The following is a 14,646-nucleotide window of genomic DNA, read 5'->3' on the forward strand; positions in this document are numbered from 1 at the left end:
AACAGCTTCTTCCTTCTCCTTTTTTGAACATGTTGATTTATGTGCCATGAAATTATGTGAAAATGTGAAAAAAATAGGATTTTGTGTTTGGTCGATCTTATGTTCAAAAATAAATTTCACTTCACTTCACTTCACTACAACGAAACAAATCTGAGAGAGGTTATTAGGCTGACTGCTGGGCGTTCCTAATCAAGTGACCACGGTGTGTATTTCTGCATTGATTTGAAGGATTGTGCAGAAATGTATTGCACTCACTTCCAATTCCAAAGTGCATATGTCAAGTTTCTGGCTTGGGGCTTTATAAAGACATGTGGTACGTTCATATACAACCACAAACACACACAAAAGAACATGTTGCTTGAACACATTTTCAAACTGTTGTTTCGGAGCTCAGATCAGTTTTTGTCTATTTTTCCATCAAGACAACAACATACTTCCCTGTGTGTGCAGTCTGCTCTTGACGAGTTAAAGTTTTCGCGGTGTTGCTGGTGGCGGCGGCCAGTAAAGGGTGAGCGCGCGTTATGGGCCAGCACTCATTCTTTCCGATGACTTCAGGCAGCCGGAGCGGACGAGCTCGGCAGGACTATTTCGCACGTCTTTCACTCGCTCACACTGTCTTTGGAAGGTTTACGTGCAAGCAAGGACGGACATTTCGTTTCGATAATAAGGCAAGTATTTGTGTGTGATGACGTAACAGCATTCAATATACATGACAGGATGTGTCTCAGTTTTTCCAGTCCTAATTACCTGCCAGTCTTGTTTACATATTGTCTCAAACAGGGCTTGGGAACCTTTGCAGTTTTCATACTCTATGTATGTGAAGAAATTCCAAAATATGTTTATTGGGACTTATGAAGTACGTTTTGAGTGGGCCTATTATGCCACGTCCTGTGAGGTTGCAAGAATTAACACAAGTTTGTCATGCAAGGAAAGGCTTTTAAAATATTTTTGGGGGGATTTTGCTTTTAATGTTTGATTCAAATTTAATTTAATACATAGTATGACATAGGTAAAAAGAATTCCAGCGTGTCTACAGTATTTGCATAAACCAGTTCAAAATTGTATTAAAAATATTTTACAAATGTCCCAATCTACAAGAATTTTTTTTTCTAGAGTTTGGAGATGTTCTGCGGATTAATGTGGAGTTGGACCTGGCTCTTGCTGGGCTTCTGTGCGTGCGCCTCCCGTGAAGACGTCTCTGTAGATGAGGACAACTGGACCAATGACGAGTGGGGTTCCGGTTTCTCCCCTGTATACCGCTTTCTCGCTGACAGCCCCCCTGAAGCAGCAGCAGTAGGGCAGAGTCCCCTGGGGTCCATGAACTGCACTCAGCGCTTCTGGTTGCCTTCGTCCACGCCGGGAATCTGTTGGGAGAACGTAGCCAGGCCCGAGGAGCTGGCCCGCTCCCGCCTGCTGGCGTTGCAGAACCGGGCTGCCCTGGAGGGTGTGATGATCTCCTGCCGCGTGGAGGAAGGGGGACTCTCCTACCAGCGGCAGGCCAGAGACGAGGTGGAGGGGGTGCTCTCGGACCACCGCAGTGTGGCGGAGGCCCTGGACACCATGGAGAAGGTCTTCGTCTCCCTGGAGGAGAAGAGGAAAGACGGCAAAGACGGAGGACTCCTCACCAGGTGATTCACTGTCTTTGTATGAGTCTGGACAGCAACTCTCTTGAAGGCATTAGAGCCCCTTTTTATGATATTACAACTACATTCTGTCATTAGCTACCATTTAGTGGAAGGCCTTCATCTTGACAAAGGGCAAATCATTTTGGGAACGTTGTAGCAAAGTGGGACTACGTTAAAATTGAGTTTTACACGCACGCACACAGTATTACATTAGAAGGCAACACTGCCATTTGGTGGCATGTATTTGTCAATACTGAACTTAAAATCTCAATTGTAATTTTTAGATTGACATCTGGCTCATTTATGCTCCAGCCATTGTCATCCCCCATCTTGTGCTACCTGTAATTTGTGTTCCACACCATGCACAGTGTCAAGGAGCACCTGGCCCAGGCGAGGGAGTCGGCGTTCGCCCGCCAGCTCCTAGCATCCTCCCTGGAGAGGCACTTGTCCAGCCTGGAGGAGAATCTCATGCACATGCAGCTCAGACTCCACAAGCTCATCCGCCAGTGACCACGAGAACAAGATTGGGCTTGCACTTTTTGAGAGACATCAGCTGGGTTCATGAAAGGATGCTCAAGGATGGTTCAGAAGTTGAAAATATGTATTTCATTGTAAACTGTGCAAGGATGAAGGGTTGATATTAAATAAAATGTCTCAACCACCAAACAGAACAAAATTGAATCGACGCATGATTGAGGCGCTCACATGGTGATCTAAAACCATTTAATGAAATGATTCAGAGTTTATTCAGCAACAGCCCTTTTTGTTTACTTACTACATGTGGAAAAATAGTCTTAAACAACAAATGTCAAGTATTTCAGCTCTAGCGTGACACGATGTTTTTTAAAAAAATGCAACACGACAGGCCTGCTATGTTTGCTTTTACGATCATGCCGCAATGCAGTGTCCGTTCCAGTTTGAAAGGTCACAGCCATGATAGTTATTGAATTTCCCAACTGCATACATTTCAAACCGTTGACCAGATGATCAGTGTCCAGCGCTAGCTTTCTGTGAGCATCATGTACTAAATTCACATGATACGGAATCGCCTTTGAAGGCACCATCGCCAAGTCAACATGACTCCTATCACTCTTTTGGGGGGTTAAAAGTTCAGCAATCACATCTGCCCCAAACATGACGCCCATTTCGTTTTACAAGTCAGCTGCTTCTTCTTCCTCTTCTCGCACTTGCTCCAAAGACTTGAGGTAGTCACCAGCCAAGATCTTCTTAGGGAGGATATCTGCAGAGGGGAGAACATCGGTCTTGCTACAAGAGATTGAGATGAACACGTACAATTCTTTTGAGAGGCTTCATGTGAGCCGAGAGTGTCACCTGTTAGAAACTGGAAAGTTTCTATCTCCTCTGCGGCATTGGCGAGGTCACTGTACGACAAACTCTTGCTTTCCTTCCCTTGGCCGTTGCTGAATGACGATAGCGCCAAATGTTGGACAAACATCTCCTTTGAGAAAAACACGACAAACGCACTGTACAACAGTTCCAACCAGTGTGTCTGAGAGACTGTCAAGTGTGCTAGGGGAAATTTTACCTAATTAATCAGAAAACTAGCATTTTACCACAGATATTTCTGTTTATGTCACCAACTTATAGTAACACACAATTATGTCACCAACCTATAGTAACACACAATTAATTGCTCTTCATTTCGATGGCAGAAAGTAACAGGTAACGTGTATTTATACACATATTTGTACCTGTTGCCATTTATACAACAGAATCATAACTGTGTTCCACTAGATTTCAGAAACAACATGAATATTTCACTGTGGTAATATGCTGTGGGATTTGATTTACGTAAAACACGTTTCTTGGTTCAATATAAGATAGAAAAGTGTGTTGAAGATCACGAATCAGAATGGCCACTTTGGATTAGCCGAAAATCGAACGTTAGTTAGCATTTCTTTACCGTTGCCTTGGTGGTGAGGAAAAGGGCTTCCTGGTTAATACTGGACACCTCCGGGGAGCTCTTCATGATCAATCGCACTCGGGAAATGGGCAGGGAAAGGCCCCTTTTGCTACCCAGCGCCTGGTCATCTTTGTCGGGGTTAATCTGAGACATCTTCCGTCGTACGAATGAGGCGACGGATTCAACTGCTTCTATTGTTTTGAACGGCAACGCTCTTCTTCGCTGGGCTCACTTCTTCAGCGCTCCCTGTTGAAGCGGATCCTCCCGGTAAGATATACCGTGTTGGCCCGAATATAAGACGATGTTTTTGCATTGAAATAAGACTGAAAAAGTGGGTGTCGTCTTACATTCGGGGTCTAGACATTATACCCATTCACTTATGTGCAGCGGTAAGTTAAAGGTTGCTGGTATCGACCAGGGCCGGTTCTAGGAATGCACATAAGAGGGGGCAGTCAGAAATGTGAAGGGGGCATGTTTTTTTTTTTACACATTTTTAACACTGTTAGTGTTTTCTTCACGGCAGTTGTTAGCTGTGTGTCCAGATCTTGAAGGAATGGGGTCGAAATACAAAAAGTCCTGCCTAGCTACAAAAACAGATATGCTCGAACTTCATTGAATAAAGTACATAAGCAGAAAAGTATATTCACATATTAAATCAATAAAAGAAATATTTTAAGCATATAATTATACCTACACACCAAATCAATAAAGAAGACATAACTAGACATTTTTAATAGGTGGTAATGACAAAGGTTTTTATAACTTTATGATCTGATATATATTTCTGAGCACTGTGAAATAACAAATGTTTTTTGATATATCGCCTAAATAGCTTAATGACCCTTAAGGAACTGTGTAATGCAGTGGTCCCCAACCACTGGGCCGCGGACCGGTACCGGTTCGTGGGTCATTTGGTACCGGGCCGCCAAGCCGCACAGGAATTCTTTTTTCTTTCGACGATCAATTAATTCAGGTCAAACAAATAAATAAATGAATAAATAAAAAAAATTAAAATTATGTTGTTTATACTTGTTTTTATGCCAGTCGTATCATTTTTTTTCATCGTATTTATATATTTATTATAAATGTATTATTTATTTATATAAAGGCCGGTCCGCTAAAATATTTCTGACACGTAACCGGTCCGTGGCGCAAAAAAGGTTGGGGACCACTGGTGTAATGCATGCCTGATGTTTTTTCTCTAAATCATGGACACGGCCAGAGTCGTCTTGACCGTTCAGTACTTGATTATATCTTGTGTTTTGACTAAACGTCATATGTCGCCTAAATGCGAGACGCCAGCTTTTCGATTACTACTGAACGCTCTGCACAGAGGGAAATATTTTGCCTAATAAAGAAGAGATACGGTTGGAAGCATGATTAAACTAAGAATGTAATGATGTAAGCAAAGACATGGAGAATCAAAAGAACAAACTTTGCATAGTCAGGGAACATTAATAAATTGATGATGTCACAGCCAAAAGCTCACATAATTCCGTACAAAATGACAAAATTGAAAGAATGACGAATGGATGAGGTGCGACAGTGTAAGAATGGAGCAGAATGTTTACAGGAAGGTCACTTGGAGATAAAACCAGCAGGTGCCAGAGGGAGACAGCCAAGGACTCGGCCAAAGATGATCACCAAGGCCGAAAGACAGGATGGAAGACGGCAGCCCCCACACACACACCGAATCGTCCATAACCAGCACCCACTCCCATTGAATCAAACTCTACTGCGAACTCGCCCCACCCCAACGACTCATCACCCATCAAACTCGCCCCACACCGGCCTGTGCAACTGAATATAAGCTGACCAAAGAACCTTGAACGTTGCCTTTTCTGAATGGAGACTTTCTGCTCTTGAAAGGCCCAGCGCTGTATTGTACTTTCCTGAAAACAGAGCTTTCTTAACAAGAATTGTGATTGAACTCAACCAACCTGTGTAAGTCTAATTTCTGCTTCAGTGTCTTTGCATTTTCCTAAATCTGAAGAAATCAAACGAGCACCCAGTGAGTAAATTGGATAACAGGTGATTGGCAATGGCTTTTGCCGTGAGGCGCAGATAGCGCGCTCCCTAAATTGTGGACAAAATCCAACAATCTCAACCTGGAGAAGTGGATTGCACTCTGTCAGGCCTCTACACTAAGACCTGTCCAGCTTGGGTGTCCCACCTGAAGATTAAAGCTTCTGCTGGTATTGCTCTTAGGGTCACTGAGGCACGCAAACCCCCTGACCACAATAAGGTGGCAATCTCTCAGGGGGGGGAACATATAATATGAATGTTATATTAACTATTATTTGAGTTGTCGTTAATCATTAGTTATATCACGGGTCATTACGACGGGTTTGGTGGAGTTTTTACTGCTTCTTCCAACTCCTACCGCGCTGACTGTAACTTGACACTCTCTGGCTGCGTCTTGCCTCATTTGCATACTCACAGTGATTGGATGTTTACGGAGGGGCACGGAGTCCTGACAGCAGGCTGTGTGAGGACACACTGCACCGACATGAGAGAAGAGAGGGGGCTGATTAACGTGTGTTTCTATCAGCGGATTTTTCACTTCTAAAAGTTTGATTCGAGGGGGCAGGACATCTGTTTGAGGGGGCGTTGCCCCCTCTTGCCCCTGGGTAGAGCCGGCCCCGGTATCGACTGAGTATGTTGCTGTGATTGTGTGCGTCTTTGACACAAAGCGAGTATATACATTTCATTGTTACTACTGTCCACTGTTGTGCCGTTTGTCGGATTGCGGTTTGCTTTGTGTGCGCGCCGTTTGATTGACAGCTCCAGCGCGCTCCTTTAAATTTGCCTCGCATCGTATGAGTAGCCGTTATGCAGCGGCACGGCGCCTAACGGTTGCCAGCAAATGTATTTTGTTGTCTCGATGACTTATGTTTGACACAAAGTGAGTATATACAGTGCCTTGCGAAAGTATTCGGCCCCCTTGAACCTTTCAACATTTCGCGACATTTCAGGCTTCAAACATAAAGATATAAAAGTTTAATTTTTTGTCAAGAATCAACAACAAGTGGGACACAATCGTGAAGTGGAACGAAATTTATTGGATAATTTAAACTTTTTTAACAAATAAAAAACTGAAAAGTGGGGCGTGCAATATTATTCGGCCCCCTTGCGCTAATACTACAAAGTATTTTTGCTGCAATTACAGCTGCAAGTCGCTTGGGGTATGTCCCTATCAGTTTTGCACATCGAGAGACTGGAATTCTTGCCCATTCTTCCTTGCAAAACAGCTCGAGCTCAGTGAGGTTGGATGGAGAGCGTTTGTGAACAGCAGTCTTCAGCTCTTTCCACAGATTCTCGATTGGATTCAGGTCTGGACTTTGACTTGGCCATTCTAACACCTGGATACGTCTATTTGTGAACCATTCCATTGTAGATTTGGCTTTATGTTTTGGATCATTGTCCTGTTGGAAGATAAATCTCCGTCCCAGTCTCAGGTCTTTTGCAGACTCCAACAGGTTTTCTTCCAGAATGGTCCTGTATTTGGCTCCATCCATCTTCCCATCAATTTTAGCCATCTTCCCTGTCCCTGCTGAAGAAAAGCAGGCCCAAACCATGATGCTGCCACCACCATGTTTGACAGTGGGGATGGTGTGTTCAGGGTGATGAGCTGTGTTGCTTTTACGTCAAACATATCGTTTTGCATTGTGGCCAAAAAGTTCGATTTTGGTTTCATCTGACCAGAGCACCTTCTTCCACGTTTGGTGTGTCTCCCAGGTGGCTTGTGGCAAACTTTAAACGAGACTTTTTATGGATATCTTTGAGAAATGGCTTTCTTCTTGCCACTCTTCCATAAAGGCCAGATTTGTGCAGTGCACGACTGATTGTTGTCCTATGGACAGACTCTCCCACCTCAGCTGCAGTTATCTGCAGTTCATCCAGAGTGATCATGGGCCTCTTGGCTGCATCTCTGATCAGTCTTCTCCTTGTTTGAGATGAAAGTTTGGAGGGACGGCCGGGTCTTGGTAGATTTGCAGTGGTCTGATTCTCCTTCCATTTCAATATAATTGCTTGCACAGTGCTCCTTGAGATGTTTAAAGCTTGGGAAATCTTTTTGTATCCAAACGGCTTTAAACTTCTCCACAACAGTATCTCGGACCTGCCTGGTGTGTTCCTTTGTCTTCATGGTTCTCTCTGCGCTTTAAACAGAACCCTGAGACTATCAAAGAGCAGGTGCATTTATACGGAGACTTGATTACACACAGTTGCATTCTATTTATCATCATCAGTCATTTAGGACAACATTGGATCGTTCAAAGATCCTCACTGAACTTCTGGAGTGAGTTTGCTGCACTGAAAGTAGAGGGGCCGAATAATATTGCACGCCCCACTTTTCAGTTTTTTATTTGTTAAAAAAGTTTAAATTATCCAATAAATTTCGTTCCACTTCACGATTGTGTCCCACTTGTTGATTCTTGACAAAAAATTAAAATTTTATATCTTTATGTTTGAAGCCTGAAATGTGGCGAAATGTTGAAAGGTTCAAGGGGGCCGAATACCTTCGCAAGGCACTGTACATTTCATTGTTACTACCGTCCACTGTTGTGCCGTTTGTTGGATCGCGGTTTGCTTTGTGTGCGCGCCGTTTGATTGACAGCTCGGGCGAGCTCCTTTATATTTGCCTCGCATCGTATGAGTCAAGTCAAGTTTTGTCATGTCTCGTCCCCAGTCTTGTGATGTATGTCTGTGTGCTCGCCCCTCCCTTCCTGTGTGCCCTTGATTAGTGTAATCACACTCACCTGCCTCTTGTTGCCTGTGTTGTATTTAAGTTCTGTTTATGTGCCACTCGATGTTGGAGCATTGTGGACAATGCATGTGTCACTGCCACGAGGTCGTTTGGTTCCTGTCTTGTGTATCACGTTTTTGTCGGGCAGTCCTGTTAGTTTTGATGTTAAGTCACGTCGGGTTGCCGAGTCTGTCTTTTGAGTTTGCTGCAATAAACCCTGGTCCAAGCTGCACTTGGTCGCCCTGCTCCATTTCTACACTCCGTTCGTGACAAAGTTTATTTGTATAGCCCTGAATCACAAGCAGTCTCAAAGGGCTTCACATAGCCAAATATTGACAAGTATTCTCAAACTGAAAAACCTTGAGAAGGGACCACAGATGGAAGGATCCCCCTTTCAGGATCACCAGGCTGCAATGGATACAGAGAGGGCACATAAAATACGTAATATGAAAATCAATGTCCAAGGGATGTCCAAGTCAAAGCGAAGAGCTGCCGGAGGTGCCCTTGATTGTCCTGGCAGTGTCTTCGAGGAGGGTAAGCTGCAGTTCCCTCAACCTGAATTGGTCCACGAGAATCCAGATAGCCGCTGTCAGCTTGGGTGTCACCTAACCACCTCCCCAGCTGGGGAGGGGTGGGGGGAGGGTGGTGGGAAGAGTGAGCGAAAACAAACTCCAGCCGAATCGGCCACTACAGATTAATTAAAGGCCATATCATAGAAATGTGTCTTTAAACGTGTCTTAAATGTTTATAGTGAGGTAGCAGTTCTAATATCCATTGGTAGGGCATTCCAAAGCTCTGGAGCCCGAATAGAAAATGCTCTAGACCAGGGGTGGGCAAACCTTTTGACTTGCGGGCCGAATTGGGTTCTAAATTTTGACCGGGGGGCCGAACCAGGAGCAGATGGATGTAGTGTTTGTGTGAAGTAATATAAATGACATGTAAAGGTCATTGCATAAAAGGTTTTTACTTTTAGTAGATACTAAAGCATGGATATTAAAAAAAAGCTTTTTGAAAACAAATGCATTTATTAACAGCATTAAAAAAATATTTCACCAAAAAACTACTATCAGTGATTCTTATTAAATATGACACTGTTATGATGAATAACATTTTCCATCACTTCAGCGCCTGCAGGTCAGATTTATGAAATATGTTTATCTAATGAGGCGAAATCACATCCAACGGCAAACATTCTGACCAAATTCATCATCTTGAAGAATCAGTGAAAGAATACATCTAAATAAAGTAATAAAGAAATCAATAGTATTGTTGGTTTCCCTTTTTTGCTAGTGCATCATAGTCTGGAGTACAATTTGTTGTGGTAATTCTTAGGATAGAGCCGAGGTGTCGGTCCGTTAACCTAGATCTGTGACGGGCTTTGTTGACGTTCATGTGGCTGAACGTCTTCTCACACACGTAGGTCGAGCCAAATTGTCCACTCTTTTTTAACATTCAGCACTCAGTGTCCACCTTTCTTTTCTTCGGGCCACTCATTTTAATGGAAGGATTCCAGGGGAAGGTTTGTGGGTGGCATTAGCGTAAAACTGTATCTGAAAACTCAGTGCGCGAATTACCAGAATATTGACGTCACAGCCTACACTCGAAATTCGGCACTGATAGATGAAATTACTACGTACTACTGAGTACGCACACGCACTTGTGAGTGTGCACCGAGCTTTCTGACACGGCTCCCGGGAGTAAATGCGCGGGCGGGCGCTTCCACATCTACTGGGGAAACATAGTAATTGCAGGGAAAATGACCCAAAAAAAAATTAATAATACAATTTATTCAGGTTTGGCGGGCCGGATTAAACGGCCCCGTGGGCCGGATGTGGCCCACGGGCCGTAGTTTGCCCATGTCTGCTCTAGACCCTGCAGACATTTTCTTGGCCCTCGGTGTCACTAAAAGACTAGCGTTCTGCGAACAAAGGTTACGAGACGGAACATAAGGAACAACTAGGTCGACGAGATATGAAGGCGCTAAGCCATGCAATGATTTATAAGTTAATAGAAGAACCTTGAAGTCACATCTTAAATGGACTGGGAGCCAATGTAAGTTGGCTAATATTGGGGAAATGTGATCACATTTTCTTGTCCGTGAGAGCAGCCTTGCAGCAACATTTTGTACTAACTGTAGACCTTTGATACTGGACTTAGGAAGACCAGAGAATAATGCATTACAGTAGTCCAGGCGCGACGTGATGAACGCATGTATAATAGTTTCCGCATCACCAGTCGAGAGGATCGGACGAATCTTAGCAATATTACGAAGGTAAAAAAACGCATTTCTGGTTATATTCTTAATGTGCTTTTGAAAGGAGAGCATTTGGTCAAATATTACCCCGAGATTAGTTACGGTATCGCTCTGAGTGATAGTACGGTTATCTATAGTTATAGTGGTTTCCTTAAATAAGTGTTGATAACGAGCTGGACCAATTATCAACATCTCAGTTTTATCTGGGTTAAGACGAAGGAAGTTGAGAGACATCCATTGCTTGATCTCCGCAAGGCACGCCTCAAGATTACAACAGTCCCGCGGATCTGTCATCGATAACGGCATATATAATTGGGTGTCATCCGCGCAACATTGAAAACTAATATTATATTTACGTATTATGTCCCCAAGCGGAATCATATAAATATTAAATAGAATTGGTCCGAGTACCGATCCCTGTGGGACACCACACGTAACATTATAGAGCAGTGGTTCTTAACCGGGGGGTGCTCGCACCCCCTAGGGGTGCGAGAATGCTTCCTAGGGCGTGCGAGGATACCCTGGGGGAAATTTACAATTTTTCGGGGATAATGGTCAGGTAACCGAAGAAAGTGAAAAATTCTGGAAATCTAGAAGTCATTGTGTTAATTGGCATTAGGGATAATGCTAATTAAGCCTTATAGCTGTAAAGTAAACCAATTATTATTATAATAATTATTTAGGGTTAGGGTTAGGGGTGCGAGAACTGGTTGGTGAATTGAATGGGGTGCGAACAAGGAAAAAGGTTAAGAACCACTGTTATAGAGCTCAGAGGACGTATTGCCATGGACCACTCGGTGCATCCTGTCTGATAGATAGGAATAGAACCAGCCTAGTGCTGACCCTGAAATACCAACACAACTTTTAAGACGCTCTAATAAAACATGGAAGTCTACAGTGTCGAAGGCAGCACTAAGATCGAGTAGTAACAATATCGATGAAGTGTTTGAATCCATAGCTATGAGGAGATCATTAGTCACTTTAGCAAGTGCTGTCTCAGTGGAATGATTAGCTCTAAAACCAGACTGAAAAGATTCATATCGATTATTGGCGACCATGTAATCAATAAGCTGCTGCGCTACTACTTTTTCAAGAAGTTTTGCTATGAATGGAAGGTTTGAAACTGGCCTATAATTACTGAGACAGTCCGGGTCAAGATTTGGTCGCTTAAGTAACAGTTTAATGATAGCGGTTTTAAAGGCTGTTGGCACTATCCCAGAGGAGACAGACAGATTAATTATATTTAAGACGGATGGTCCTAAAATTTGAAATAATTCTTTAAATAGTTTGGCTGGAAGCGGGTCGAGTAAACATGTTGTTTGTTTAGCCGCATTAACCAATTGTGTAAGCCTTTCAAGGGACACGCTTTTAAAATTTGAGAGGGCTATTCAGTGGCGTAGCCAGGAATTTTTCCAGTAGGGGCGCGCGCCCACAGGAAAAGAAATCGAACATCACCCACGCCGTTCGCTGATCGCTAAAACAACATCCGGGTCCGGGAGGCAAACGGTGAATGGATAACATCGCGCACATAGAATAGCGCAAGCACATTCGCGCAAGACCGAAAGAAAAAAACGGCATGAAAATGAAGAATCGAAAAAGCTTGATTTTTTTCAACCGGGGCGCAGGGAGTCCTAACCGGGGCGCCGCCCCGGCTCGCCCCGGCTTGGCTACGCCACTGGGGCTATTGCATGATCGTCAGCGCCGGTAATCGGCGGTCTCGATTGAGCGATTGGAATGGTCATCTTGATCTCATCCCTAATGGATTCAAACTTTCGAGCGAAAAATTTCATGAACTCGTCAGCTGAGTGGAAGGAGCTATCGGGGGTCGGGTGGCGTAGTGTTAGCTTTGCCACTGTTTCAAATAGGTATTTAGGATTGTTTTTATTGAGATTAATGACTTGCGAAAAATAACGAGTTTTTGCTAAGATAAGCGCATCTTTATATTTCAGGAGGCTGTCACGCCATGCCTGATGGAAAACCTCAAGTTTGGTTAAACGCCATTTGCGCTCATGCTTTCTACATAATTGCTTAAGCATACGTGTTTCATCTGTGAACCACGGAGTAGGCAATCTACGGTGAATTTTCAGACGTAGCGGCGCCACAGAGTCGATGGCATTTAACAATGTCGCATTGAATTCATTTGTAAGATAAACACTGGAGCCGATATATGCGGGAAATATGGCAGTTGCTGGCGAGTAGCCGTTACGCAGCGGCACGGCGCCTAACGGTCGCCAGCAAATGTATTTTGTTGTCTCGATGACTTATGTTTGGTGTGCTGCCGAGAGTATTTCATTTATGGTTATTTAGTATAGCGCAGTGCGTCTCAATTATTTTCTGTTACGCCCCCCCAGGAAGAAGTAAACGTTTCGTCCCCCCCCAACAGTCCGCCGCCACTGTAAATAGTATCATTTTTCTATAAAATTATTATAGGTACACCTCTGCATAACATTGTGTCCTTGTTAACATTAAAGAACAGAAAAAAGAAAGTAATATAGATCTGGCATATACGGTAGTACAGGACTGTCGCAGAAAATTTGAATATTGTGATAAAGTTCTTTATTTTCTGTAATGCAATAAAAATAAGCCATACATTCTGGATTCATTACAACTCAACTGAAATATTGCAAGCCTTTTATTATTTTAGTATTGCCGATTATGGCATACAGCTTAAGAAAACTCAAATATCCTATCTCAAAATATTAGAATATCATGAAAAATGTCATCAAAATCATGTATTAAAGAGATTATCCCCATGGAACAATAAATATCTATCTTTTATCTATGTTAAATGAACAGTCTATTACTCATACACAGTCAAAACAGACCTCTTCTTTCCTCAATGCTGGGGCTTCTGTCGCCTCCTTCAGCTTCCTCTCCTTCAGCTTCCTCTCCTTCATCCAGTGCACCAATGTCTCCTGCCTGATCCGAACCAAAGACAAAGGGTACTTTATTGTCAATGCACAGCACAGAAGATTGACCAGACTACAATGTAAACATAATACATGTTGATCGAGACATTGACAACAATCACACACACACACACAAAGTAAAAAAAACCTAAACATACAACACATACTAAACATATAATCTTAATTAGATTTCATTCAACTAAACATTAGACCACAACCAAAATGAAACATGAGAATTGAGAGCTAGAGTGTGTGTGTGTGTGAGAGAGAGAGAGAGAGAGAGAGAGAGCGAGAGAGAGAGAGAGAGAGAGAAAGGGAGAGGGAGAGGGAGAGGGAGAAAGAGGGTGAGATGGGGGAGGACGAAGGGTAGGTGGTCACATTCTATGAATTAAAAGAATAATATCAATATATTACCTTTTCATTCATCTTCACCACCTCTGCTGTTATTTTCATGAAGATGAGGTCTCTGGAGTCAATATCATCAAGGAAAGCCAGGTCTTTGAATCGGGGATCAAGGGCCGATGCATTGTTGAGGAGTTCTTGGAGATCCAAGTAACGATAAAAAAAATCTTGTCTGAAGCGCCGCTACATATCTGCAATGACTGGCAGGTCGATGTTGTCTTCAGAGAAGTGTTTGTGGAGTTTGACTTGTATTGGGGCAATCATTGAGATGGTTGGGCTTTTTTCTTCACTTAGAAGTGTAGTGGCCACTTCCACTGGGGACATCAACTTGAGGATTTCTTGGATGACAGACATGTCGTCCTCATTCACTGCTACCAGGGCTTCTCCCCTCCTGATCCTCCTGGACAGCATAGCGTTCAACAGAGCAGGGTGTTGCTCCCAGAATCTCTCGAGCATGTCCACAGAGCTGTTCCGTCTTGTGCAGACATCATGGATAAGCTTGTGGTTGGGTAGGTGTAACTGGGACTGAATTTCCCTCAAAACCTCCGCTGCTTGTGGGCTTTTGTGGAAATATGTTACCACTTTCCTCACCTTCACCAACAATTCAGACACCCTGACCATCTTCAGTGCCTTTTGCGAGGCCAAATTTAATGTGTGGGCTACGCATCGGACATGGGGCGTTATCTCTGCGCCAGCTCCGGCCACTAGCAGGTTTCTTGCGTTGTCTGTCACCAAGGCAGGATTTAAATCTGTGATGTTCCACTCGCGGAGCACATCTTGCAGCA

The 14,646-nt window shown here is 43.5% G+C and overlaps 2 protein-coding genes across 4 annotated transcripts; one reads left to right on the forward strand and one right to left on the reverse strand.

The window, feature by feature from the left end:
• Positions 1-216: 216 nt before the first annotated feature.
• On the forward strand, positions 217-2,367 carry si:ch211-57n23.1. Of its 3 annotated transcripts, none has more exons than XM_037264186.1 (3): positions 217-672; positions 1,099-1,628; positions 1,994-2,367. In XM_037264186.1, exons 2-3 carry the CDS (start codon positions 1,123-1,125, stop codon positions 2,133-2,135), a joined length of 648 nt encoding a protein of 215 aa, XP_037120081.1. In that variant the 5' UTR covers positions 217-672; positions 1,099-1,122; the 3' UTR covers positions 2,136-2,367. The 3 variants fall into 3 exon arrangements, with proteins under 3 accessions (XP_037120081.1, XP_037120082.1, XP_037120079.1); XM_037264187.1 differs by having other exon boundaries at positions 219-577; positions 1,114-1,628; XM_037264184.1 differs by having other exon boundaries at positions 317-668; positions 1,114-1,628.
• Positions 2,368-2,464: 97 nt separating this feature from the next.
• chrac1 (chromatin accessibility complex subunit 1) lies at positions 2,465-3,778 on the reverse strand. Its single transcript, XM_037264276.1, has 3 exons — positions 3,550-3,778; positions 2,958-3,084; positions 2,465-2,865 (listed from the first exon to the last, which is right to left on the reverse strand). The coding sequence occupies exons 1-3, from the start codon at positions 3,700-3,702 to the stop codon at positions 2,777-2,779; spliced, it is 369 nt and encodes a 122-aa protein (XP_037120171.1). The 5' UTR covers positions 3,703-3,778; the 3' UTR covers positions 2,465-2,776.
• Positions 3,779-14,646: the final 10,868 nt, after the last annotated feature.

The sequence above is a fragment of the Syngnathus acus genome, chromosome 11 (assembly GCF_901709675.1).
Source record: "Syngnathus acus chromosome 11, fSynAcu1.2, whole genome shotgun sequence".
NCBI lineage: Eukaryota > Metazoa > Chordata > Actinopteri > Syngnathiformes > Syngnathidae > Syngnathus > Syngnathus acus.

Excerpts from the sequence above, each read along its gene's own strand:
- si:ch211-57n23.1 (XM_037264184.1), top strand. The coding sequence starts at position 522 with ATGGGCCAGCACTCATTCTTTCCGATGACTTCAGGCAGCCGGAGCGGA. Across the intron at positions 669-1,113 it reads CATTTCGTTTCGATAATAAG|AGTTTGGAGATGTTCTGCGG; the intron begins GCAAGTATTTGT and ends TTTTTTTTCTAG. Across the intron at positions 1,629-1,993 it reads GACGGAGGACTCCTCACCAG|TGTCAAGGAGCACCTGGCCC; the intron begins GTGATTCACTGT and ends CACCATGCACAG.
- chrac1 (XM_037264276.1), bottom strand. The coding sequence starts at position 3,702 with ATGTCTCAGATTAACCCCGACAAAGATGACCAGGCGCTGGGTAGCAAA. Across the intron at positions 3,085-3,549 it reads TCCTCACCACCAAGGCAACG|GAGATGTTTGTCCAACATTT; the intron begins GTAAAGAAATGC and ends TTTTTCTCAAAG. Across the intron at positions 2,866-2,957 it reads AACTTTCCAGTTTCTAACAG|ATATCCTCCCTAAGAAGATC; the intron begins GTGACACTCTCG and ends TCCCCTCTGCAG.